Here is a 27,042-nt window from a genome sequence, read left to right on the forward strand (position 1 = left end):
ACTATCCAAACCACACCTGATGGTAAAGTTGACTTATTTTTTCACTTAAAACAATCTTGTTCATTCATTTTTCAAACAAAACGTTTCTGAATTTTTAACATGATGCAAGTCAAACCCAATAAAATTAAGGTGCTTGTTCCTCTTCCATGTCTTTCGTAGCATAAATCGATGAAATTAATGTAAGTCCAATATCATGCTGTTCTCAATCTTATAACTTTATTCATAATAATTAATGTCGATTTTAATCAGCCAACTAGACTTCCTTGTCAATTCATCTAAACGAGCTATCTGATCTTACTTTGCTTGGTCCACACGTACTCTGTCCAACCAGCACAACTTGCCTCCCAAGCTTCTCTCCCTATAAAATAAGAGTCACAACTCTATCCTTTCTCATTCATTTCCTTCTAGCCCGCAACACACACCAAAACATGAAGAGAGAGGGTCGCCAACATGGGATGGTTAGGACTTACCGGATCCTACCATCTTCAGTAAATCCAAGACCCGAAACCCGGTTCATCAATAAATTTGATTCGCCCCCAACTGCCGGGTTGTTCACCAAGGTGCCATCCAAGCCCACCAATCACTCAAAGTTTACAGGGAAGTGTGCAACCCCACGATGCACCGGTTGTCACGTGCACCCAACAAGTAAGTCCAAGCTCAAGGCCAAAGGGGCACAGAAGCTAAAGTCAAATGACGTCATGATAAATTCTCGGTTTGTCAGTTGGCGGGTCGTGGATGGACAACCCGGTTTGAATTTCTCCAGTATCTCTGCCACTGATCTTATGGATCATTTGTCAAGTGATTATATGAATGATGATGAAGTTTCTGATCTCGATGATGAGCATAATGAGTCGGTGGATCTTACATCTACAAACAGAGGGAACGACAACGTAGAGGTCGATACTAAAAACAATAATGAAGAGAAACATGTTATTGATGATGATGAGATGAGTTTTTGTGATGTGGGGTTGAGATTGGATCGAGTTGAGGAGGAGGAAGGTTGGTGTTTAGTGGAGGAATGGTGATTGCTAATCTATGGTTAATTTATTATGTACATTGACCATTTCGAATGATTCCTTTGTAGCTTTCTTTCTATTATGCGTCCTTTGTTTACTTAAAATAATGTAATGTACAACATCTCTTAGTGGAGAGGTTGTCGCATATGCTCTTCTTCTTGGTTTTTATAATCGCAAGTGTCGGCAATAGCTTTTAAGTATTATTGGCTTTTCACTCCAATGAATAGTGTCTTAATCTATATAGAACAGACGCAAAAAATTTTTATAAAAATAAATTTACAAATTGATGTAATATATTCGTTAGATATATTTTATAATAAAAGTAATTTTACTATTAACATATCACATCAAATCACGCTAATTTATAAATTTAATTTTATATAAATCTATTTGTGATTAAAGTATTTCTCAAATCTCTCTAAGACTAACTTATATGCTGTCTAGAAACAAAGAGAAATAATAGTTACAGTTGTGAGTGTGCAAATGCCGTGTAATCACTTTAAAAAAAATAAATAAATATAAAACCCACATTAAAATAAATTAATTTTTTAATAATAGACCCTATTCTTTTTTAAAACGACTATACGGCATTTGTGCATTCCACATTATTCAAAAACAAAAAGGGATACCACATGGGCTGAAAATCTATTGCTGAGCTCTACGACTATAGCTTGACTCTTGAGATACATGGGCCTGAGCGAAGGTGATAGGCCTATTATTGGACCCATAGAAAAATTTACTTTTTAACGTAGATAGATCCCACGTTTGACGAAACCTTTTCTAAATTCTATCTCAACAACTCCGTAAGGTGGGAAGGATCCTAAACTACAGGATGACTTCAATTCATTTATAATGCTGATTGCCGGGTACAGATGAAATGGAAGTATTGTACAGTGCATACGTCTGCTAAGTACTAATCTCATTAAGAACTGCTGCATAAACTTGTGAAATTTATCCAAATCGAAGTGCTGGTATCCCTGGCTGTTTCTTTTTGGCACACAGAGTCATCGTGCACATCTGAAAGTCGCTCTAAGCTTTAAGCAGCAATGGTGTTATTGAATGATATTCGACCTTGTTCAATGATATTCTGCTTTCCATTCCTAAGTGCGATATTTGTGGATATGGCTATCCATCTGAATATTTGGAGACGTATTCTCATGAGTATCCACTATAGATTGTGGAGTGAGAGAACGAGTTGGAGTAGTTTGATAATCCTTTCCATGGAGAGGCTTGGAGCCGCTTCTTTTGATTGAAGGCCTCTGAGGAGGTAGAGAGGATGTGCTCTCTGCCATGATGCGAGTGGGCTTTCTTCCTAGCTTGGGTGACTCTGGATGTGCCAATGGAATCTGCAGATAAGAAAGGATGCATAATCATAACTTTTGCAGATTAAAATAACACCACTCAGGATGGCCATTTAAGTTTTACATAGATGAAGAAATCGAAAGACAAATGAATTTCGGTTTTTAGTCGATGTTTTCTTCGATGCTGTTTTAAATTGATGTTTCTGTTGCTGCTTTGTGAGACTTTATTAAAGGTCTTTTCCAGTCTCCACAAATGACAAACAATATATTTGGTGTAGCAAATCTATTTAACGATACCGAAGAGCTTAGGAAGGTCACAAAGATACCTTATTCATCTCATTCTGTTGCTCTTTTCTTTCCTTGTAAAAACTAGGCAGTGGCCTGGCTTTGAAGCAAAGGCTTTGGCGCAGTTTTCTAATTTCTGTTTCTGCTTTCTCCTGCACAAATGGTCAATGAATTGATGTCATTGATTGACAAAATATTTCAAGATTCAAATTTAGCTCGATGACGAGATAACAACCATGATTTTTGTTTGCAGCTGCACTTTTTGTGCATCATTAGCATTGAATTTGTCTTCTAGCTTCTGGAAGCAACATGGGAGAAATGGCAAAGATATACAAATCTGTGAGCTACATATTTATAGTCCATGAAAGAGTTCCTTATATAAAATTATGAAAAGACCCAGACCAAGCCTTGCCTTCTTTCTTCTTGCAGCTCTTTCCTCTGTCCTGAAGCTGAAAGGGGTGGATAAAATTGGGGTCTGCATTTTGTTTCTGCATGCACTCAAATATTTGGAACAACTGGCATTAAAATAAAAATTATTATCAGAACCCAAGGGCCTTTAACTCCTTCAAAATGATCTGTTTCACATCGGATATTCCTAAAATATCCGTTTGATCTTATAAACTTAGCCTTCTAGAAAAAAGAGTGAAAATAGTCTGTTCATTGTGTATTCTTTCCTTTAAAAAAAGGTTTTTACCCGATACCATGAGTCCCATTAGCGGTAGACTGGGAATTGATGCATGTATTTTTCTTTCCATACCACCCCTATAATCTGCCTAGAAAGAACAATCTCTAGTTCCATTCTCCACTGTCCCTAGTATCGGGAATGCACTATGTATTCATCAAATATGAACAATCTCTTGGAACAATATTAGTGAAATATGCTTACTCAGTAGGAAGCAAGCGCCATTTTTGGCTGACTTTTATGCTCTCAGGGGCTGAGGGATCAAGTGGTGTCCTGGCCCTGTGATTTACAGACGTCACAATATTTATGTGCAAGACTTAAAATTTTGAACAAATGCCCCATCTGTAAGAAAACATATAACTTTTGAAAGTTTTTCTTATTTAGTTTCTAAAACTAGGGTACCTTCTCTCTGCTGACCAAGGGGTAGCTGAAGGATGCCTTCGTACCTCATTTTTCGATACCTGCAGTTTGAAGATGCACTCATCTTAACATGATTGATGAGAACGGAAAAGTTGGTAGTTCATTCAGAAAAAGAAAATGGTCTATGTGACCAGGTGAGGGGAACTAAGAAAAAGCACCGTAGTTGGGGTCTTCAAAGGAGTCAAGCAATCTTTAAATGTCTTGGAAGAACTAGCACCAGGTCTTGAACTTTCAATCTTCCGGATAACTTTCGAAGTGAACCTATTAATTTCCCTAATGGGAGTGAAATTGACTGACTTGTAATGTGATTTCGGAGTTGATCTCTTCTTATCTGCTGAGTGTATTGCAGACTTCATAATCATGGGAGTAGCATTGTTATCCTTTTTGGGACCAATAGGATCCACGTCTTTGGCAGGTGAAGATGGGACCTTAGTTGCTCTACCATGAATCAATGAACTTGAGGAAGAAAGTGATGGTTTCTTCTTGCTCATTGACGCCAAAGAATCTTGATTCGAGTTTGAGCTCTGTTGCCATAACAATCATGTAAGCACGATGACTTAGAAATCAAAACCAAAATTCATGAACATAAATCAAATGTGGTACCCTCAATAGAGGTTTCTCCATTTGGGGCGTTCCACCGAGCTCCGTTTCAGCTAACTTGTGATTATCAACATCCCTAAGCTGGTTCGATTTTTCAACTTCCAATGAATTCACCACAAAAACATGATTTTCAGGTACCAGATCAGCTCCGTCCACAATGCGACTTTCAAACTGACCCTTCTCAGCGTTTGAACCATACTCATTGTCGTTGACAAAGGAATATGCTGCGGTATTTGGAGTAGCGACCACATGTTGTTGGTCAATAACCTCATTGGAATTTGGAATCACTATCTCCGAATCAGGGGGATTGATATTGTTAGCTACTTCTTCTTCAGCTGTTTCATTGTTTGATGCTGCATTAGCTTGTTCAAGCATAGCTGCCGCCTTTTGAGCAGCGATTTTCTTGTAATGAGCTTCAAAGAAAGCTTTCTTCTGAGCTACAGAGCCAGGCCGGGAGTACCTTTCCGCCTCTTCAACATAGCGGTTGTGAGAGAAGGTAGACCATTTCTCCCAAGCTAAGGACTCTGACATGAACCTCCCAAATGAGATTGACTGCACCAGAGCATGAATAGGGTTACCCTGAAGCAGAGGGAGATTTTTAGAGCCATTGAGAAACTAAAACTGCCGCAATTCAGTCCAATTACAAGATGAACGAAAAAATTTGAAAGTAGTAATGGAATCTTATACAAGAAACTGAACGGAGGTCGGGAAACAGTATCGTTGGGAAGGTAAAGGAATATGTTTGGTTGGTGTAAAAAATGCAGAAAGAAAACGAGTTTAGGTCCTTTTCTCGGTTTTCATTTGGAGAGAAAATTAGAAAACTTACCCAATCAGGCTTTACATAATTACATCTAATTTTTTGAAGCAAGAAATTCTATTAGTGGATGCTGAGATAATTTCTAGTTCAATTTTCTGTTATTTTCTCAGCAACCAGAAATGTCGTAAGAGAAACCGGAAAGAAAGAAAAAAGAACAGATTCAATACTAAATTTATGCAAAGACCATTTCAGCGAATGGTAAGCAGCCCATATCCACGACTAACAAAAAAAAAAGAAAAAGAGTACTCAGATTGTTGTGTAGTTTCATGAACTGACCTCGTTGGCTTCATTGGGAATGCCAGAAGTGTAGGAGAATGGTTGCATGAGACAAGCTGAGTCTCCCATGCTTCGTTGGTTGTTGCAACCTCAAAAAATCGAAGCTAGAACCGTTAATGCTCCTCTGTCGTTCTATGCCGTCAATTTCTCATAAGTGCCGTTTAAATTTGAATTTCAAATGGAAAGAAGCGAAGAGTCCATGTCGTAGAAAAGTAGGCCATATGCAGATGAGAAAGAGCAGTGCAGTGCAATCTTTTATTTCTGAAGTGGGGTCTCCCGAGTCCCAACCATGTTTGGAGGAGCTTCGATCTTTTTCAACTCGACATGGGCCCCACACCTTGAAACTAATAAACAAAAAAGATTTATCTACAACGTTCACTTTTTGGCAAATTTGAATTCGAAGTTGCCCTCAATTATACGTACTCTCTATTATTTTTTAACACTATTATGAAAATTCTATTCGCGACACTGCTCTCTTATTTTCATCTTAACATATATATCATTATTAGATAATTTTTTATTATTTAATAATGATAAATATATCATATCTTACGTAATAGAATGAAAATAAAATGAGACTATAGTATATAATATTACTCAATCCATCTAATGAATGACTATTTTTTTAAACCTGCATATACGGAATTGTCGATGGTTTAAGCAAAATGGAGAAGGAGAGAGGATGATGTTTTGGGTGGTAAGTTAGATGGTAGAGGACAGAGATGTAGATGTTGAACTACCAGTAGTTGCAACGTTACCATGACAACTAACAAGGAAAATGTTGTGAGATGTGTAAGTTGGTCCTAGGATACTTGATATCTTTGTTCTTCTTCATATACAACACCCGAAGCTCCCCCAAACACGTTCTTTCACTCTAATGTTTGCTTAAATGGGTGGGGGCGACATGTATCCATCTAGAACAAGAAGGAAAAGAAATTGAAACTTTATAAGTGTCTTAGGTGGCTCATTTTAATGGCTAAAATGACCACACAAAAAAAAAAAAAAAAAAGGCAGTGGTTCATCACGGCATGAAAAAGTGATTTATCTTTTTAGGTCCGTTTGGATTTAAAAAGTATTTCATCTCATCTCATTATTACAATTTTTTTAAATTTTTACATAAAATATAATAAACAATTTAATTTTTTCAAATCTTAATTCAAATATTTTCAAATCTTAAATCAATAATAATATTAAAAAATAATATTCCAATAACATTTTTTTTAACTTTTATCTTTCATCTAAAATCATCTCGTTTCATATCTAAATCCAAACTAGCCCCAAAAAAGGATGGCATATTGTAAACTACATGACTTTGTTTTTCTTATTTATTTATTTTTGAGCTTTTAGTTTATTTATTTGGTTGAACAAGAGGTATACCCGACAATGGGAAATGGGGTGAGGGGGTGCCACAGCGAACAGAGCCAAAAAAGAAAAAATAGCATCAGTATCCCAACCAAAGTTCCTGTTAGAATATTACAGTAACTCATACAAAATCAAAACTCTGAAACACATTATGCTTATTTTGTAAGGGTACAAGCACACCACTTGCACATTAATTAACCAAACTGTGAGCAAGCGTGCAATTTGAAGAAAAGAAAAAAGATAAGTCTCTCAAGTATAAAATCTCATGCAGACCTCTTCCCACACATGCTATCTTTTCTTCATAATGTCCTATTTTTCATATGTCCATCTTGATCTCTGTAAAACAATACTAAAAAATATAATAATTAGAAGGCTGAATGCTAGAATGGATTGGTCTTGCCGATTCCCTGTAGCATGCAATGTATTGCAGTAATTCTCAACATTCTGATGCTTGTCTTTTTTCTTCTGATCTCCTCCTTGGATTTTACCAGCTCCCCCACCCCCCCCCCCCCCCCCCCCCCCCCCCCCCCCCCCCCCCCCCCCAAAAAAAAAAAAAAGGATTTGTCAACACTGCAAATTTGCCTCTCACGTCTTCATATCAAAGTATCAAGTATGTGAAGATCTTCTCTTGTTTCTGTAATTTTTTCCTCTGGTTCTTTTTTTCCGACTGGAAAACACCACAAACATGACTGCCAAGAAACCAAAACCAGCAAAAGCCCATAGAGCAACAAGCCAGAACCTGAAAGAACTAAACATCCTGTCTATCACGGCAGGCTTTGACAATCCATGAGAATTATTATTTGGCAAGTGGTTGCTTCTTACAGCATTAATTTCATCAAAGCTACCAAATTTCCTTGACATTGCAATTTCCTTTTCTGTATTCGGCCTCGAGGTGGATAGGGTACTGGGATCAAGGCAGTTCCTCTTCTCATGATGCAGGCGTAGTGCCTCGTTCAGCGTCTTTATGCATTCTATGCTAAGCAGGTCACGCTGTAGTATGTCCTCATTAGTGTGATCAAGTGTTGAAGGATCCGGTGGGTCTGGAAACTTTGCCCAGCATCTATTAACCATTTCAACATCCCTATAATTTGCCTTGTCAAAGCTCCAATTTCCAACTCTGAACTCCAATCCATAGTGGAAAACTCTATATTTGACACCAGGTTCAGGAATATATCCAGGGTATATCAATATCTCCCTAGTAATGATATGCCTTAATTTCAACTGCACAGATAAGGAAGAAGAGAGGAGAAGAGGGGCACTTGTCAGAACATTGTAGTCGCTCATAGAAAACTACAACTCCTCTGAACACATACATCATTTTGCCACATTCCATGAACAACAATGTAAAGTGTACCAACCTATAATCTAAATTATGAGTTGCTTTACAAGAAGTTTAAGTACCTCTGCCGCACCGAATGAATAACCATACATCTCACTTATCCACCCAGATTCATATATATCGCCTGTGATATTTTTGGCATAATGAGCTTTGTCAGCACGGACCTCCTCTGTTTTATGCAGCCATAGCAGAGCAAAATTCCGGAGATCATCTATATGCATGATGATTACACCTCCAACCTTGTCACATGCATCAGGATGGCGAGTATGGAGTTTTGCAAGCTCATTGTCACACCCAATAAGGTACCTGGCATGCATAGTGCATAAATAAGGGAGTCATATACATCGTATGCAATTTCAAATGCAGGAAAAAACATGCAAGCAGTAACAAACATTTGCACAGAGAGAGAGAGAGAGAGAGAGAGAGAGAGCAATGCCTAATTACACTCAAGAGCCTAGAAAACACAAAACATTATAAGGGATATATGTTGCTGTATCTTACTCGTAGGGAGTTGAAACTGGCCGCCCACGTTCTGCATTGAACTCCCATGGAGTAATCGGACCTCTTAAGATCATATCTGCATCAAGAATTACTATGAACTCGGCATCAATATTTGCATGATTAAGCCAGTGAAGGACCGCAGCCGGTTTATTGATTGCTGGATACCTGACATTGAATAAACAAAAGCACATTTTTTATCCTCCCCTGCGATTCATGTCATCACATCTACTTCTCTACACATTTTCTATCTTTTTTTTTTTTTTTTCTGCCCAGTTTTTAGCGGGGCCGGGGAGGGGTAATTAGCATTACATATTGAGCTTCTCACAGATATATTAAAAATTCATTTTTTTTTTCAAATTCTTGTTGTGTCATGATCTGGATATACATGTGTGTATCCAGATGATTTAAGCAGGTCCCCCAGTGGACATGTCAAAAAGAGTAGAGTCCTAAACAATTCAATGGAAGATAATTGAACTCATCTAGTGGTAAATTCTGTTTCTGAACACAAATTAGAGACATTCACTAAAGTTTAAATGTTTGTTTGACCCTAACCGAGATATTGTCTGGGATAGAATTGGCTGGATGCCACTGCTGAAGCAATTGGCAAATTAAACACGCATTACATGAAGCAAATGGCTGGATGCCACTGCTGAAATTAACATCGGGGCCTATAAGGAATCTATCAGAATTTTATTGCTACACTGAAAAGAATAGATTACCAATCGCCTGTTAATGGATGTTTGCTCATGGAAGGAACATAATGAGTAGGAGCCAGGTCATGGCCAGTGTACTGCTTCAAGTCTTCATCAGAACAGCTGAGAAGTCGTGTGATGTTTCCAGGCTGGCCACTCAGGTGGAAGCTGTGGACAAGTCCTACAGTCTGCCAATCAAAGTACGTGATACATTCTGTGGAAAAAATGGTGTGAATTTTTGGATATTGCCTCCCAGGCTCAGCAATGAACTGCTTTGGTACAGCCTGTATTGATTCTTTCTCAGTTTGTATAGTAGCAGGAGTTAGAAGTTTTGGCCGAGTAAGTTCAGCAAAAGTTTTGCTCCTTAAAAAGCTCAAGTATTTTGACCAAGTTGGTTTAGAGCATCCATTTGCCTTGTGTTGTAATAAAAGACCTTCATTCAAAGTGTGAATGCACTCTATACTTAAAAATAGTGCCCGCCTTTTATTTGGATCAGATTCCATCAGATGTACCTGCACAAAGAAAGAATCTCAAGTTTCCACCATACTGACCAGGAAAATATTACTTTTGCAGAAAAAATACAAATATTGAATGAAGTTTGGGATGTAGAACTCTATGCCGCAGTCCAAATGGTTGTCACAAAAATGACTCAAGCCATTGACATTTTATTCAGTGCTTCATCTAATTGAAGCCTATAAAAGATCTGACCCTAAAAGGATCATCCTTTACTTTGATCACATTAAAATTATGCATAAAAAATGAGCCCTAGACGTGTGTTGGCTTCTACCACACAAATTTTTTTCTCTATGAAAATGCATGATCATTTTTTATCGGTTAAAATACCTCTCTAGGAAATGGAGGTTCAGGAAATAGTCGACCACAGTCATAAACTATATCATCCTCATGGTGATCTAGTTTACTAAAAGACCAATTTCCAACACTGAATGGCAAGCCATAGTGAAGAAGAATAGGTTCAACTCCCTCTCGCGGGATGTAGCCAGGGTAGATCATCAAGTTATCATTGACCTTGTGCTGAAGACCAACCTGGAAAACCCACAGATTATTAAAACATTCAGCGAAAGATAAGATGTCAGGAACTGCAGCTCAAGTAGTAGTTGGTTCAATTGGAGTTGAGATAAGAATGGGATACAGATCCAGCTTAGAAATGGGTATAAACTTTTGTCAAGGAATTCAAAGCAACTTACTTCTGCAGCACCAAAAGAGTATCCATACATCTCACTGATCCACCCTTTCCCATAAATATCGCCAGTTAGATTGGTGGACCAGTGAGCTCTATCTTCTCGCACTTCTTCTGTTTTTGAAAGCCACAAGGGAGCCAATGCTCGAAGATCATCAATATGCATGGCTAGAAGCCCACCAACTTTGTCACAGAGTTCTGGGTGTTTTGTGTGCAACTTAGCTAGTGCATTATCGCATCCAATCAAGTACCTAAAGGAGAAGTCTTCAATAGGCATTGAAAGCAACAGTCTCCAAAAGAGGCTAAAAGAACTCTTGTATAAACTTTCATGAGAGAATACACTGCTATGACACAGTAACGCTTTAAAAAGAAAATCTAAGAAATCGATACCCATAATAAGCTGCAACAGGTTTGCCTTTCTCAGCACCAAGTTCCCAAGGTATTATAGGGCCTCGGATGATCATGTCTGCATCCAGAATCACTACCCAATCAACATTATCAGCATCTTTACTGTGTTTAAGCCAGTGCACAACTCCAGCAGGTTTATTAATTGCAGGGTACCTACAAAGCCAAATAAAGAATTACGTTCTTTTCCCCCACTTTAGGGAAAGGGTTCCTGGAAAAATGTAACATGTAAGAACTTTTTCTACAAACAAGCAAGCACCAAGATGATATACAATGAAAGAGATTATGGAAGAGAACCATTATTATAAAATTTGAGGATAACATTAGAGTGCAGCCAAAAGGACCCGCTAACAAGCATAAGGCAGAATTACTAGAAAACAAAAAAAGTAGCTAACGCCTGTATGCTGAGATTTCACAAGGAAACACCCTTTTTTGGTATATAATTTGACTTATTCTAGAAGAATCTAGAGCAAGAACAGGAACTGAAGAAGCTCTTGAAAGCCTCACAACTTTCTTGAGAGGCACAAGAAATAGCAACCATAGACAAAACCTCTAATACAAGAACTGAAGCATATATGATGCTGAAAAATTCGATATTCAGTAGAACAGCAGACTTCACCATTATGTCAACAACATAAAAAGCGTAATCCTAAAAAACATTTCTCAATTAACAACACCAAGCCACTGCTACCACCAGCAATATATCATATGCACATTTTTCTCTGTGACACAGGAATCATTCTTTCTTAACTGCCAGCCAAACTTGCTCTTTATTGGATTTGACATGCTTTTTGATACAGTTACACCTTCTAAACTCAAAATTTTGTAAAATGCTGTTCTCTACCTTAGCTACACACCTCTCAATGTTACTCAGTTTTAATCCTTGACCCTTACCTCAGCTCTTCCTGCTCATCCTCATGGCCAATAAACGCCATGGCACCACTTACCAGTATAATCACACTTCACCTCGCCTCCTACTTTGCAGAATCTTAGAAAATTTTGATTTACTTGGCTAAAAAATACAACGAACGGTTTAAATTTCACCTCTACTTTCTACACCCACAGCCTTGTGAAATCAATATCGACTTAATAATATAAAAACTACCATGCACATTGACACTTCTAAAGCAATGGAAACATGACGCATTCAAGAGAGAAATTACGAAACGATATTTTTTTTACTCGCCGCATACTAAGACCAAACCCATTTGTTAGTAACGCATACCAATCAAGAATTCCAAGGCAAACTCGGATTTAAATTCCCAATTTAGACAGAGAAGGAAAAAAAAAAACAAAGAAGATCAATAAAAATAGTGTTCTTGAAAAAGTAAAAACAAAAAAGGGAGAGAATTTACCAGTCTCCAGTCCTGGGGTGTCTGCTCATGGAAGGGACCTCAAGCGTGGGAGCCAAACCCATCCCTCTATAATTCTTCTTCTCCTCCTCTGTACAGCTGAGGAGTCGGGTAATAGGCCCGGGTTGCCGGGCCTTTCTGAAGCTGTGCATCAGGCCCACTGTCTGCCAGTCGAAGTAGTTCTGGCACTCCACCGAGAACAGCGTGTGTATCCTCCACGGAGCCTTCCGACCCGTTTCCGCGCTCCACCCAGGACCCATCAATCCCACGACCACCAAGACCAAAATCAACAACTTCGCCATTTGCAGCAGCTCCAAATTCAGGCTCCGATTTCAAATGGGTATTGCCGGAAAGATCTGAATCTCATGGCTTTGATGAATCTCACTAGTTTGGTTGAGGTCAAAATGAGTACTTTTTCTTCATTCATGTCCGTAATTGTGGTTGTCTAATTAAATAACTAAACACGATCAAAGTCGTTACACTCGTTGACTCATTATCGTGGATTTTAATTAAAATTTAATTTTGTGAAATAAAAAACTGTTTAAGAATAAGAAAAAGGAATCCTGGGTTGAAGAAATGAACTTACTCCCCTGGCTGGCTCACATGCAAAGCTCCATCAGTCACTGTCGCAGATTCGTTCTAAATTCTAACTGCAGCCAAGTTTGAAAATCAACGAGTGAACGACACCGTTATTTGAATGAGAAATAATATTAACAGTTTACGGTTATGTAATTTCTTAAAAAAAAATATATATATAAAATTTATATGATAAAAAATTAATTTTTTAGTAATAAATTTTATTTTTTTTAAATAATTATGGAGTAACACTCTCAATTTAATATTACTCAAATTTTCAATTTTGTAAGAAGCAAACGGCATTGTGCTGGGAGAATTGCTGCCAGAGTAAAATACGTGATCACTGTCCTCAAAACTTCTCATGAATTGCAAGGGTGAAGCTTCCTGCGAGTCGGGTGTGTAGTTTTTTTTCACACCCGCCAATCAGGAGCTGCCACATAGACGTCTCAGCAAAATGCATTTTGCACACTCATGCAGATGATCTCTCTCTCTGTCCCTCTCCCTCCCCCCCACCCACGTCCTGCTCCCTCCGTCTATCCCCCATCTCTCTCTCTCTCTAGAATACTCTCTCTCTCTCATATTGTGCTATCAAATACGCTCTCAATAAGGTTTCCGAGAGATTTGTTGCCGTCGCCGAGGTACTGTTTTTCTTTCTTCTTCATCCATTTGTTGTACGTGTATGATGCTGCGAAAATGTGGGAGAGAATCTGTTTGGCTACTGTGAAAATGTGGGAGAAATTTGTTTGGCTACTGAGAAAATGTGAGAGGGATTTCTATTTTGAGTACAATCATGTCAATTAACTTGCTTTTTTGGTCTCCAACTCTCATTTCTCGAACTTCTGCAACCATTAGACTTCATATTTCATTTCATGGCAAATATAATATTTGGATCTTGATTGGAGGTGAAATTTTATTTTTGCTTATGCTCGGTACAGCAAATGGTCATCAATTTCAATATAGAATTTTGGTGATATGTGGGCGAGGGAGGGGGAAGGGAATTGCTCTAATCGTTTTTCTCCGAAGGGAGGGGGAAGAAGAGGAATGCGTGGGAGAGAGGGAGGGGAAGAGGAATTCTGTTTACAGGTGTAGATGTTTAGTTCGTGTATCTTCTACGTGGCCAACTTTTATTGATGGGTGTAAAGATAATAACCTCATCCGACCGACGTTGAGCTTTTCTAGGAGGTTTCGTTTGGAAATATAATTCATCTCAATTTATTATTATAATTTTTTTAAATTTTAATATAAAATATAATAAATAATTTAATTTTTTCAAATCTTAAAATAATAATAATAATAATAAATAATATTCTAATAATATTTTATTAACTCAATTCAACTCACTTCAATATCCAAACGCACTCTAAAGGATAAATCTTGTTGATTGGGTAATTTTTTAAAAGAGTTATTTTATTCTCGGTGTATAGAGCATATTATTTATTTTATTTAAATAATAACACTTAATTTGTAAAATTTAAATTTTAAAATTTTCTTTTCATATTAAATTATATCATGTAAATATTTTACTAAATAAAAAATGCTATTATCACCAAGAGTGGTGAGAGTGGCTATGGACAATTCTCACCGACTGTCAAATTTTCTTTTTTATGTGATTAATGAGTTTGCAATGTTTATTTTTTCAAAAAAAATGTTTAAGGGATTCAAAACAATGTTTGAAAAAAAAATTTACCGACTCGGTAGGGATGTAATCAGTCTGATTTTAGTCAAAATTTGAGATCGAATCGATATGTACTAATTTTGTATTTTCGAAAACCGATTACGCACCGATTACCCTCATAAATCGGTACTTCCGATTTTACTAGCTTCGATCCGGTTTTCCGGTTTTAATAATATTAATATATATATTAGTATTAGTTATAGTGATTAGAATAACTATATATTAGCATTTGTCATAGTGATTTTAATTTATTATAACTATATCATTGATAGTGATAGTATTAATATAATTAGTATTACTATATCATTATTTCATATATAATTATTTAGTATAGTGATTTCTATAGTAATTTATATATAGATTTAAAGTATATTACTAATAGTAATATAGTATTAGACTATTATTCTTGGATGAGAGGTCTAATAATTTTGCTGAATTAAGAAGCTTATTGAAAAGGGTTCGAAGGTGTTGTCAGTTAGGTTTTAGCAGGGTTGAGATTGAGATAAACTCTCAATTACTTGTTAACCGGATTACAAAAGGAGCTTATAATATTTTATACTTAGAGGATTTATAGGAAGAGTTGCAGAGTCTCTTGAGCTGCGTGGAGTATCGTTTGACCCATATTTTTCATGAGGGTAATGTCGTGGCTGATTTTTTAGCCAAGTAGGGAAGTGAACCATATTTAAACCCTAATCACCTCCAAAGTCTTTTTCGTATGGATAAAATTGGTCTTTCCTATATACAGTTCAAGTAAATTTCTACCAGTAAGTTCTATTTATTTTATTTGAGTTGATATTATTTGTTGGTGTTTTCTTTTTACAGGTGCCTTTTGTTTCACCTTTTTTACTTTATCTTGGTCCTGTAATTTTTTATTTTTTATTTTTTATGAACATTATTGATTGTTTTGTATTGTGGTTAGGTTGTTTAATTTTTTTGATGCTTGGGTTTTGGTTTTTGTTAAAAATCTGTAACTCCCATGCATCTGGCTGTAACTACGGTTTTCCTCTACCATAAGTAAGGGTTATCAATAAAATTGGGGTATCGTTCTCTTCTTTTTAAAAAAAAAAAATAGTATTAGACTATTCATATTGGGCCATAAAATGTAAATTATAATTAATATACATTAGTATACTATTACTAACTTACTAATGTACTAATCGAAAATAATATATTGAGAATTTATTAGGCCATAAAATATTATTAATACATATATTTTATGTGGCGCCCCCAATCCCCCCTATAAAAATACACAGGGATCGAGACGCCAGGATTGTGACAACACGGTCACACATCCCAACGAAGTGCCAGTGTGTGTACATGCAACAGTGTTCAAATAAAATAACGCAGCGGATAGTCAACTAAGTACCAGAATTTAATTACAATCAAACATCAGTAAAGATTTAAATAGCAGTTATACAGTCATCCATAAAATAATTTACAATAGTTTTAAATGTACAAACGAGTGATCCCAGATCACTCCTCAGGCGGAGCCGTCTCCTCAGGCTCGCCCTCCTCCTCCTCATCAGCATCAAAATCTGCGATACCACAAAATGGTCTCGCAGGTAAGTATAACCCAAACAACAACGTAATATAAAATGCATTAAATGCAACTAACATGCATGCACATGAAAACATGCATTTTTCCACAAAACATCATTTTTCCCGAAAATGATAAATTTCCAACACACACCAAAATCTCATTTTTGGTCTAAATTATCCGTAAAACATTTTCCCAGAAAATGATTTACCCAAAAATCAACTCGCACTATTTTCCCGGAAAATAGTGCATTAATCCCAAATGCACCATGCATTATTTCCATATGCACCATGGTCTCCCCTATGGACCATCCGCACGTCCTGGCTTCGCAGCGGTGCTCAGTTCCGCGCCCAGCGCGTACATGGCCAAGCACTCACACTACGCAATGAGCGATGCCCAGTTCCGCGCCCAGCGCGTACGTGGCCAGACATCCTCTAGTCCCCGCCAGCAGAAGGACCACGGAGTCGGCACGAGACCATCTCGTCCGATCCCATTGTCGCCCGGCGACAATCCAGGGGACGTTACTCAGTATATTCCGCTCCCGAGTAACCAGAGGAGCTCCACCGAGTTAATACCCCATCTCGGCTTGGGGTCGTGATACACACGCACCAAAAATATCATCACATAAAATCATAGCTTTTCAAATCACATGAACATGAATGCAATACACGAAAACCCAGTTTACTTTTACAAACATGATCATGCATGAAATAATGAAATGCACATGTACCAACACAATATCCAAACCAACAAATCCAACCAACCCATCAACAACAAATATCCAATTCAACCAAATCAACCAAACAACTCCAATCACAAATCCATCCGACCCCCGAACTCCTCTGACTCAGTCCGGCATGCCAAAAACACAGTGAAATGGGTTAGTGCAAAAATACATTTAAATTACGAAAGTTCTTTGGAGAAATACTTACAGTGCAATATAATAATTTTCCGAGGATCACGAAGTTGAAAAAGGCGACGTTTGAGCAACACCACAGTGTAAAATACACTGTGGCCGTGGGTCACAAATACCAACTTTTCAACGAGGACAAACGAAGACCCAAGATTGATAGGGTAGGGCCTAGGGAGGTCGGTGAAGCTAGTGGTGGTGGTGTTTGCCGTGGGTGGCGGCGCAAGGGGTGGTTTTAGGCCAAAAATGTGCAAATCGGAGATGGATTTGGTGGGGCTTCACCGGTGACGGATCGGAGCTGGGGTTGGGTCCAATGGGTTGCCAAGAGGCCGGGGATGAAGTGGTAGGAAGATGGTGGCCAATGGCGGTGCGACGGCGGCGCAATGGCGGAAAGTGTGCCGCGGCGTCGTGGGTTTCGTGGAGGCTAACGGCGGTGATATTGGTGGGGTAGGACGGCCGGCGGTTGGGGAACGCAAAGGACCGGGCGGTGTCGACCACCGCCGACGGACGGCGGCGCTGGGAGGGGACGATGGAAACGGGCGGAGGAGAGGAGAGAGAGAGATCGCGCGGGAGAGGAGAAAACCGAAGGAAAAAAATAAGGAGGAAAAGAAAAAAGGGAGGAAAAGAAAAGGAGAGGAAAAAAAAAAGAGGGAAAAAGAAATGAGGTCCAATCCTCATAACTTGGGTCACAAAAATGATCCAACGGAAACGATTTCAAAACCTCAAGTTAAATAAAATAATTTAAACGTAATGGTAAAGTCAAATTGAAATAATTAAATCCCACGGTAATTAATTTAAATATTAAAAGCAATTTAAATGCATAACAATAAATAAATATTAAGAAAGCATATAAAAATATTTTCACCAAATAAAAATCATAGAAATAAACTCACTAAAAATCCAACCAATTTAAAATAAGACAAATTATTTTAATTACATAAAAATAATTCGTTCAGTAAAAATACACTAAAATACGGGGTGTTACATTTTATGTTCAAAATATATGATCAAATAAATTTTCATGTTTAAAATTAAAATTTTATGTTATAAATTATAATAACATATATATAATTATAATTTATATTATTATATATAATATTAAAAAAATTAATTTAAAATATATAATATAACGAACCAGTCCGGTCTGTTCCAGTCTTAAAAAGCATAGAATTGGAACCGGATCGGTACAAGCCGATTTTGGAACTAAGGGATGGTCCCGAACTGGACCGGTTCCACAAGTTTGGGCCAGTTTGGTCCGATTTCCCGATTAATTTTTACACCCCTACCAATCGGTGAAGAATCATCGGTGACTGTAACAACCCTTTACTAAATATGCTCTACACAACTTAAGAATATAATTTTTCCTCTCAAAATATTGAAGGAACCATCTACATGTTGGAAGCATTTTTATTGGGTAGATTAATAAGAGGGATTAGTCTCAAATGAACAAGCCTTGCATAAATACTTTGTAAAAAAATAGACTTTATCAAGAAAAAGTTAGTCTACGTACGGGACCCCATTTGAAAACTGTTCACGCAAGCCTATTCAGTTATCTTTAAAAAAATTTTAAAATTACAATAATATATTTATCAAAATAATTTTCTTTTTTCATTTGCCCCCATACATCAATGGATCTGCACATACAGTCCCTCACTTAAAATTACAAATAGAATTTCTGATTAAGAAAAATTGAATTTTTTCACATTTTTTCATGATAAAATATATTTTTTTATAAAAAATCTACACAAATTAGTACATTTGATACTTATACATATAAATATATATATATATATATATATATATTATTCTTATTGAGTATTGATTGAACATTAGAAGAAAACATACCCTCAAAGTCAAAGCCCAAGGTAACAGGGCCCAACTTAAATGGGTTAAAACTTGAGTCTCATAACTTTTTAATTCATCTCATTTTATTATTATAAAGTTTTTAAATTTTTATATAAAATAAAATAAATAATTTAATTTTTTTAAATTTTAAAATAAAAATAATATTAAAAAATATATATTCGAACAATATTTTATTCAATTTTTAATTTTCATCATCTCATCTTATCTGTAAAAACAAACGACACTAATCACCAAGTTGATATTTTGTTTTAAGTACCTTGCCCTCTAACACTACTTCTTAGTCGTCTAATCTTTTTCTTTTTCTTGTGAAAAGGGTATTTGCATCCAAATTAAAGTAAAAAGTATTTTAGCTATAAAAAATTTTATAAACGTAAACTTATAAAGTAATATAATTTAATGTGATATAAATTTTTAAATTTATTTTTATGAAATCTTTTTATAGATTCAAGACTTTTCAATCGAGGGCACCGGGAAAAAAAATTTATTAATATATTAAAAGACTAATAATCAAATATACAATTACAGCAATTTATTTAATTAGTATCAATGTTTGGCTTTGGGAGACCAATGCCTTCCGTATTCCGTAATGCAAGTAAAGAGACATTTAGCTACAGATGCATACACGTCAATAATTAATTAAAATAAATAAAATAGAAAGCCAAACATATATATATATATATGTTCCATTTCATTAATTTCAGTGCTTGGCACGACCTAACCCCTCCAATTACTTGGTCCCATTAACGAATTAAAAGAAAATTTTATCGAAAAGTTAAAGCAGTTTCCTATAGCATATTACAAAATATATCCTGATCCAACACAGAAAAAAGCAATTATATTAATTAATCCTATAATGATTAAAAGAAGCTTAGTCTCGGTAGACATGACTGACTGATAATCATCATGGCCGTCTAGCGATCATTTTTTGTTCTCTTTGCTGTCCTGTACGTCTTGTGATGTCAAATTAAAAAAAAAAAAAAAAACAAAAAGATACATAAATTAGGAACAACATGGGTTTAATAAACCCATGGACACCACTTTCATTATTATGATGTATGACAGTAGGAAGAAATTCACGATTACATCAAAGGATACCCAAAAATTAAACAGCAAATAAATTAAGATCATGAGGGTAGCAGATGATGATCATGAGAAGCTTTTAAACCCCACCGAGCGGAGCTCTATCCAGGTGAAAGTGAAAAGAAAAATAAAAAAGAAAAAGGAATTCCAATGATCAAATTATAAGAAAAGACATGATACCATAGATCATGTCATAATATGTATTATATATATATATATATATATATAGATTAGGACCGATTTGGTTACACAAAATCAAACTATCTCATCTCATATAATCATTATAATTTTTTTAAATTTTCACATAAAATATAATAAACAATTCAACTTTTTTAAATTCTAAAATAAAAATAATATTATAATAATATTTTATTTAACTTTCAACAAAACAACTCATCTTATCTCATCTCATCTGAATTGCGTAACCAAACGAAATATGCTATCTTCACACACATCCTTTGTAAAAAAAAAATAGACTCCACTATGAAAAAGTATAAAAAAGCCACATTTTCTTTTTTAGTAGAGTCGACTTTTTTATAAAAGGCTTGAGTTAGATTTGTATATCTAAGACATTTAACATTATATATATTATAATATATATATATATATGCATATACATATACACACACAACTTAAGTTTTAATATTGAAGACCATAGTGTTGAAAAAAATGAACGCACTCAAGTGTCTCCAAGTGTTTTGAGCATTTACTTTTTGCATGAGATCATTAATCCACCATATGAATCAGATGCGATATCGTGAACCAAACATTAGAAGAAATGGAAGGACTGGCATGCAGTTTCTTACTTCATAGAAAGTCACTCACAATCATCTTCACAATAACTACTTCTTCCAACAATTTTCTTGCCTGGTGTTCAAGAAACTAATTAAGACACTTTTCATCCAAAAAGAAACCATAGATACTTGGGGGGTCAGATGGGAGTGTGTTCATTTGCTGTTTTGCAAGAAGAAAAGTTCCTGTTCCAGATAATTGAAACCATCCCAAGAGAGTACGGAATCCACACTTTCAACCCATTGTTGTAGAGACTCTTCTTGAATAGAGGACGATTCACCCATAGAAGGGTTGACAGAATTTTCCAAGCTATAATAACTTTTAGTGTTGGTTTCTTGATGCATCCATGATCCAAAATCCAAGCCTCCCCACCTGATGTCATAACTGCTTAGTAGATCGTTTGTTTCATCCAAGATTAGCTTCACTTCATCCATTTTCTCCTCTGTTCCTAGAGAATCTCTCTTGGCATGACTATCCATGGACTTAAATTCCTCGCTTTTCTCTTGTCCTTTCGATGAACGTGACTCTACTGCTGTCTCATTTTTATCACTACTTATTCCCTTTTGCTCAATGGGCTCGTGAGTCACAGGGTCTAAGCTAAGGAGCTTTAATCTCTTCTTGATTCGTGTATTCCAATGGTTCTTGATTTCATTGTCTGTGCGGCCAGGAAAATGTGCTGCAATCTTAGACCACCTGCAGAAAGTTTTTAATCGTTTTAGGAGAAAAAACCAGCTTTGCCACTCAGTATCCTATGACATTGCTTATAAATACTATGCTCTTATATATCAGGCAATTTTTTATTTTATTTTATTTTTTGCAGGAAATCGAGGTACTGAGGAAAAAAGGCATGCTATATATAAGCACTCATACCTGTTACCCAGACGTGAATGAAGTTGAATAATTTCATTCTCTTCATTTTCAGTGAAACAACCTCTCTTAAGATCTGGCCTCAGATAATTTATCCATCTTAATCTGCAACTTTTCCCACATCTCAGCAAACCTTCATGATGGTGTACACAAATTAAACCAATGTTTGAGAGCAAGAGGAGAGGGAAGGGGATCAGGGTCATATCGATCAAAACATACATACCTGCAAGTTTAGGAACCATTCTCCAGCAGTGGATGCCATTGTTGAGGATGAAGTTCATGAGCTTGTGATCTTCCTCAATTGTCCATGGACCTCTCTTCAATCCAATCTTATCACAACAAGGTTGCCTTCCCATTTTACAACTCTGGAGCTTGTGATCCTACCAAGCAAAAGTGAGGAAACCCCCGAGCCAGCCTATTGCGGGTCAGCAATCAAAGGCTTGCTTATATAAAGGAGCTTCTGGTCCAAGCAAAGATGCTGCCAGGTCATTCAGACATTTAAAAAAAAGAGCAGGATGTTGTTCATGGAGGGAGATTAATGATTGAATGGAAAACCACTCTGAGTTTATTTCCAATAAAGCATTGAAGGTTTTGATTATATATTGGCCAGCACTCTTATGGAGACAATGGAAAAGGTCACGTTTTGAGAGACACCACAGAAAAGAAGAACCAGACGTGGGTCGTCCTCGTTGACAAACTTCTTTTTTTATTTTTCTATATTTTTGCTACCAAAGTAGTCTCCCATTGGTTTTGTTCTATGCAGAGCCAAAATAATAAATAATAGCAAGAAAATTGATTAGATTCGTTGATTCTCTAAAGGCTGGCCAGTTTTTCCTCTTCTTTTGTTTGAAGGCTGGCCAATTTTGTCGTTTGGAGGCAACTCTTCCCATTTTTTAGTTTAAAGAGTTAGATACCTTTCATCAAACATGTAAGTAACATAAAATTCGGACCGTGGATTCATTTGGAAGCGAGAAACTCAATGAATCCAAGCACATTGGCTACACGACATGGTTCATTAATAGAAGTATCAAGGAACCAATGTCCTCCCTGTGAGACTGTAGGGTCAGTACTTACAAACTGAGATGATTAAGCATGACATGAATGACATAGCAAATACTCAATCACTCGCATGACTTCTCTGCAGAAATTGATTTCCTTTCTGACCCTTGTTTTGGGAGGTTAAATAAATACCTTTCTTTTCGTTGGAATATGCAAATCCCACAGTCACAGAACTATTAATTTCCCGATTGGAAATTAATATCAGACCCATCTCTATCCATGACATCTTCTTGGTACAAAAAATAAGTAGTAGATGTTGACGAAGGCAAGCTAGAGTTGGAGGCCGGAGCATCTGGTATTCTGCCAATGCCCGAATGATCATGCCCATATAGCAACTGCAGAGCCATAACAAAAAAGAGTGCACGTAAGTTGTCGTTGATGCCTACCAAATACCCAGAAGACAATAAAGAAATTATTAGTGAATAGGCAAAGATGCTCATGAAATCATGGTGCTGACAAAACCATTGGGCGAAGAAGTTTCACAGTAGTTTGAAGTTCATAGTCATCACTAACTTTCGCTATAAAAAATGAATTCCTTGAGGTTCCATCGCTTTCTAAAGATACAAAAAACAAAAAGATTCACTTGAATACCAATAATATTGGATCTATCGAAATAGGCATCAGAAAGAGCATAAACCACTAATCGAAGCAGAATAATGAAAAAGAAAAAGAAAAAAAAAATATTTTTGGAAAAGTTATGAACGTTAAGATATAAAATAAATAATAAAATCTATTTCTTTTTATCAGTTTTAACTTTTGAAATAAATGATGATTACAAATTAGTATCAAAGTATATGTCCTGAATTCAAGTCCTGACTTTACACTCTATTCTAATTAATTAAATATTCTACATGTTGGGCCAATCCAATTAATAAAATTTACATTTTTTTATTAGTTTAAATTTTTAAGATAAGTGGTGATTATCAGAAGTGTAAAACTTAACCAGAAAATCGAAAGAATAGTCCAGGACCCGTTCCCTTAGTTCCAAAACCGGCCGGTACCAGTCCGATTCTTATTCTATGCTTTTTAAGACCAAACCGGTTCATTATATTATATATTTTAAATTAATTTTTTAAATATTATATATATAATAATATAAATTATAATTATATATAGATAGATAATGTTATTATAATTTATAACATAAAATTTTACTCCTAAACATGAAAATTTATTTAATCACATGTTTTAAACATAAAATATATATATTAACAATATTTTATGGTTTAATAAATTCTCAACATATTTTTTTTGATAAATACATAATACATTAGTAATACTAATATACATTAGTATTTTAATTACATTTTGCTTTAATTAATTAGTATATTAATATATTAATTATATTTTATACCCTAATACTAATACTATTAAAACTGGAAAACTGGACTGTATCGAACCGAAATTGATAAAACTGAAAGTACCAATTTAAAAGAATAACCGATATATAATCGATTTTAAAAAATATAAAATCAATACATACTGATCCAATCTTAAATTTTATACAAAATTAAATTTGACCGGACCGGCTGCACCACTGCCTACACACTGACTGACTAGAATATAATAAAGCAGACTAGAATTGTTTTCTGGGCCACTAGTTTCACCTTTTACTGCTGCCAAGTTGCCGACGGATCATCTGCAATGCCTGAATGCGTGTAATGGATGAAACAAAATTTTTTTGAGGCAGAGAAGATCATGAAAGTTTGACGTCGACTGCTTATATTACTCACTTTCTTATCTAATCAGGTTTTTCTTCTTTTTGAAATACCGTATAGTTCATAATAAAAGAATAAAAATATAATGATATTCCTATAAATATGTTAACTTCATTTCGGACTATCAGAGCTTCAATGCTCATTGCTGTTTATTAAAATCTTTATCTTTTTTTGAAAATTATAATATTTCAAAAGAACATAAACTGTTGTTTTGAAAGATAAAAATTACTTAAAATTTTTTTTCAGCAAAAGGAGAAATAGGGGAGACCAGCGTAGTTACTCTTCCTGGGCATGACTGTAAGAGCCTCTTTCTACTGTGAAATGTCCGATTTGAGTTATAATTAATGTCCAATAGGTGAGTCTGTCACCACAACACCACCAAGTCATCTGCCGGTCCAAAGCCCATCCCATAGATTCTTGGTTAGGCACTACTTCTACAAGCGGCTTCGACTTACACCCAACTCGAATTCCTGATCTCGAGGTTATAAAATATCAACTGATTTATCACTTTGGTGGTTTTACTTACAATTTCTTACAAATATATTTTATAAAAATAAATTTAAAAATTTATATTATTTTATATAATATGTTAAATTTATTTTATAATATAAATAATTTTATAATTTTAATTAAATACATCAATTTAGAAATTTATTTTTATAAAATTTTTTTATGATAAAATGATTGCATTGTGTGCCGTTAGACATACCTTACCCAGGTACGTCCGTCCCAAAATGTTTTCAGAACCTTCTCAAAATCTGGACACTTTGCTTTATATGACGTGGCAGATTTTAGGAATGTACTCTTTTGAGTGGGACCCACGTCCGGGGCAAAAGGAGTCCGCAATCCGACGAAGATGGTGTAGCATTGTAAAAAAATCTAATATTTATTTATTTATTTAGAGAGGAGTGCACGAATGAGCAAGAAAGGTATCCAATATGGTGCGTGCGCGACCATAGCAAGATAATATATATATAGTTATTTTTGTATACTTTTTATGTATTTCAATGATATGATTGGTTAAAATAATTATTTTATATTAAAAAAAAGTGACATAATCAATCACATTAATAAAATGCTAAAAAAATATATAAAAATTATTGTACATATAATTATATATATATTTATTTTGTGTCTTTTTTTTTTTTTCTCATTTCTTAAAATATTAAAGACAAAACAAAAGATTTCAAATAATAAGTTCTTAGTCTATGTATTATGAGATGTTGATGCATTTTTTCATGGGAGTCGAGTATAATAATACAATTGAATGATGCACGATAATGATTTGAACGTTGATATGATATTCGTATACTTATTCAAGAAATAAACATAAATAAAGTATATAAATTGTAAATAAAGAGATACATAAATTTATATAGTTCGACATAAAAACAACAGATCGTTTGGGGCTAAGTCTATTATATTGGATGATTTTAAGAATTTCTCATGATCTCTTATATCTCTAAATACAATAGAAAAAATTAAATTCTAAAAAATTGAAAAGGATGCGTAGAAATCTAGACAAAAACAGCCGATAATATATCTTGATTTGTAAAGATTCTTCTCACTTTATATAAGGGAAAAATACTAATTTACTCCCTCATTTTACCCCTCACTTTGCCCCAATATCTTTTAATAACCTTCGTCGGTCAACTTACCTTTCATTACAATGGACTTTCAATGGTTCAATGGATTAGACATTTCATATAGCTTTTTTATTTGCACTAATTGTTTATGAGTAGACAACATTCAATTCCAAGCGCAAAGCAAAATCCAACCAAAAATAGCATCGTGGATTTTATGGAAGTTTCTATTTATTTTATGGGCCAAACAAAGAAATCTTCCTTGTACTTTCCTTAATTATTCTAAAAAAATGTCAGATTTATCTTACACTTCTATATTTATGAGATGGGTAGTGATAGGCTTACTACCTTATCACTACCCATCTACTATCTAAATGTATTTTAAGTTTTTATTTTATTTTATTTTAAGTATTTTTTTAATATTTGTAATCATTAAGAAAAAATTAAAAAATATATATAATTTTATTAATACTCACTTCCTTAATCATTAAGTAAAATAAAAAATAAAAAAAATCAAATGCAAAAAAAATAGTAGATGAATAGTAATAGAATAGTAATCCTATCATTATTCTTATGAGATTAAATTTACGACATTTTTTGTTGTCTTACATTTAGTAGTATTAGAAGGGTCTCTGTCAAAAAAAAAAAAAAAAAAAATTGTTCTCTCCATTATTTGAAGGATTATTTTTTAATAATTTTTAAGTATATCTTAAAATGCAAGAAACTCTTGAATGGACAAAATACAAAATCTTAAATAATATAGAATTACTAGTTCTCAATTTATCTGGTTGATGTGAGCGATAGAATACTATAAGCTATTATTTGAATATAATAATTGTTTCATTAATCTCATCATTATAATTTTATTAAATTTATATATAAAATATAATAAATAATTTAAAATTTCTAATTCTAAAATAATAATAATAAAATATTTTTATAATATTTTATTTAATTTTTATCTCAATATATTTCATTTCAATTCAATATCAAAGAAAACTAAGATATTATAGCATTTTTCAAGCAATTAATAGTGGTTTTTTTTTTCTCTGGCCTTTCTTTCTCACTCGCAAAGGACTAGACAGTCCTTGAATGGTTATGAAGTGTCGTGATGTGGTTGGTGGATCAGCTTT

General features: G+C 35.0%; 4 protein-coding genes across 11 annotated transcripts; 1 reads left to right on the forward strand and 3 right to left on the reverse strand.

The window, feature by feature from the left end:
• The first annotated feature begins 364 nt into the window (after positions 1 to 364).
• LOC121251158 lies at positions 365 to 1,216 on the forward strand. Its single transcript, XM_041150502.1, has one exon. It carries the CDS (start codon positions 429 to 431, stop codon positions 1,023 to 1,025), a length of 597 nt encoding a protein of 198 aa, XP_041006436.1. The 5' UTR covers positions 365 to 428; the 3' UTR covers positions 1,026 to 1,216.
• A 616-nt stretch (positions 1,217 to 1,832) lies between these two features.
• Positions 1,833 to 5,666, reverse strand: LOC121251156 (protein WVD2-like 7). Of its 5 annotated transcripts, none has more exons than XM_041150496.1 (9): positions 5,398 to 5,666; positions 4,308 to 4,883; positions 3,863 to 4,228; positions 3,687 to 3,745; positions 3,489 to 3,563; positions 3,015 to 3,090; positions 2,838 to 2,939; positions 2,644 to 2,754; positions 1,833 to 2,362 (listed from the first exon to the last, which is right to left on the reverse strand). In XM_041150496.1, the coding sequence occupies exons 1-9, from the start codon at positions 5,464 to 5,466 to the stop codon at positions 2,117 to 2,119; spliced, it is 1,680 nt and encodes a 559-aa protein (XP_041006430.1). In that variant the 5' UTR covers positions 5,467 to 5,666; the 3' UTR covers positions 1,833 to 2,116. The 5 variants fall into 5 exon arrangements, with proteins under 5 accessions (XP_041006430.1, XP_041006429.1, XP_041006432.1 ...); XM_041150495.1 differs by having other exon boundaries at positions 3,015 to 3,117; XM_041150498.1 differs by having other exon boundaries at positions 2,838 to 2,900; positions 5,398 to 5,665.
• A 1,176-nt stretch (positions 5,667 to 6,842) lies between these two features.
• LOC121251155 (peptidyl serine alpha-galactosyltransferase) lies at positions 6,843 to 12,908 on the reverse strand. The gene is made up of 9 exons (XM_041150493.1): positions 12,250 to 12,908; positions 10,880 to 11,050; positions 10,497 to 10,740; positions 10,135 to 10,335; positions 9,319 to 9,803; positions 8,600 to 8,764; positions 8,161 to 8,404; positions 7,309 to 7,980; positions 6,843 to 7,199 (listed from the first exon to the last, which is right to left on the reverse strand). The coding sequence occupies exons 1-8, from the start codon at positions 12,546 to 12,548 to the stop codon at positions 7,366 to 7,368; spliced, it is 2,424 nt and encodes an 807-aa protein (XP_041006427.1). The 5' UTR covers positions 12,549 to 12,908; the 3' UTR covers positions 6,843 to 7,199; positions 7,309 to 7,365.
• A 7,666-nt stretch (positions 12,909 to 20,574) lies between these two features.
• LOC121251159 (myb-related protein 315-like) lies at positions 20,575 to 23,208 on the reverse strand. Of its 4 annotated transcripts, XM_041150506.1 has the most exons (5): positions 23,071 to 23,201; positions 22,741 to 22,943; positions 21,773 to 22,027; positions 21,553 to 21,682; positions 20,575 to 21,375 (listed from the first exon to the last, which is right to left on the reverse strand). In XM_041150506.1, exons 3-5 carry the CDS (start codon positions 21,903 to 21,905, stop codon positions 20,838 to 20,840), a joined length of 801 nt encoding a protein of 266 aa, XP_041006440.1. In that variant the 5' UTR covers positions 21,906 to 22,027; positions 22,741 to 22,943; positions 23,071 to 23,201; the 3' UTR covers positions 20,575 to 20,837. The 4 variants fall into 4 exon arrangements, with proteins under 4 accessions (XP_041006440.1, XP_041006439.1, XP_041006438.1 ...); XM_041150505.1 differs by having other exon boundaries at positions 21,773 to 22,009; positions 22,741 to 23,208; XM_041150504.1 differs by having other exon boundaries at positions 22,741 to 23,208.
• Between the last annotated feature and the right edge of the window lie 3,834 nt (positions 23,209 to 27,042).

Source organism: Juglans microcarpa x Juglans regia, chromosome 2D (genome assembly GCF_004785595.1).
Source record: "Juglans microcarpa x Juglans regia isolate MS1-56 chromosome 2D, Jm3101_v1.0, whole genome shotgun sequence".
NCBI classification, from domain to species: Eukaryota; Viridiplantae; Streptophyta; class Magnoliopsida; order Fagales; family Juglandaceae; genus Juglans; species Juglans microcarpa x Juglans regia.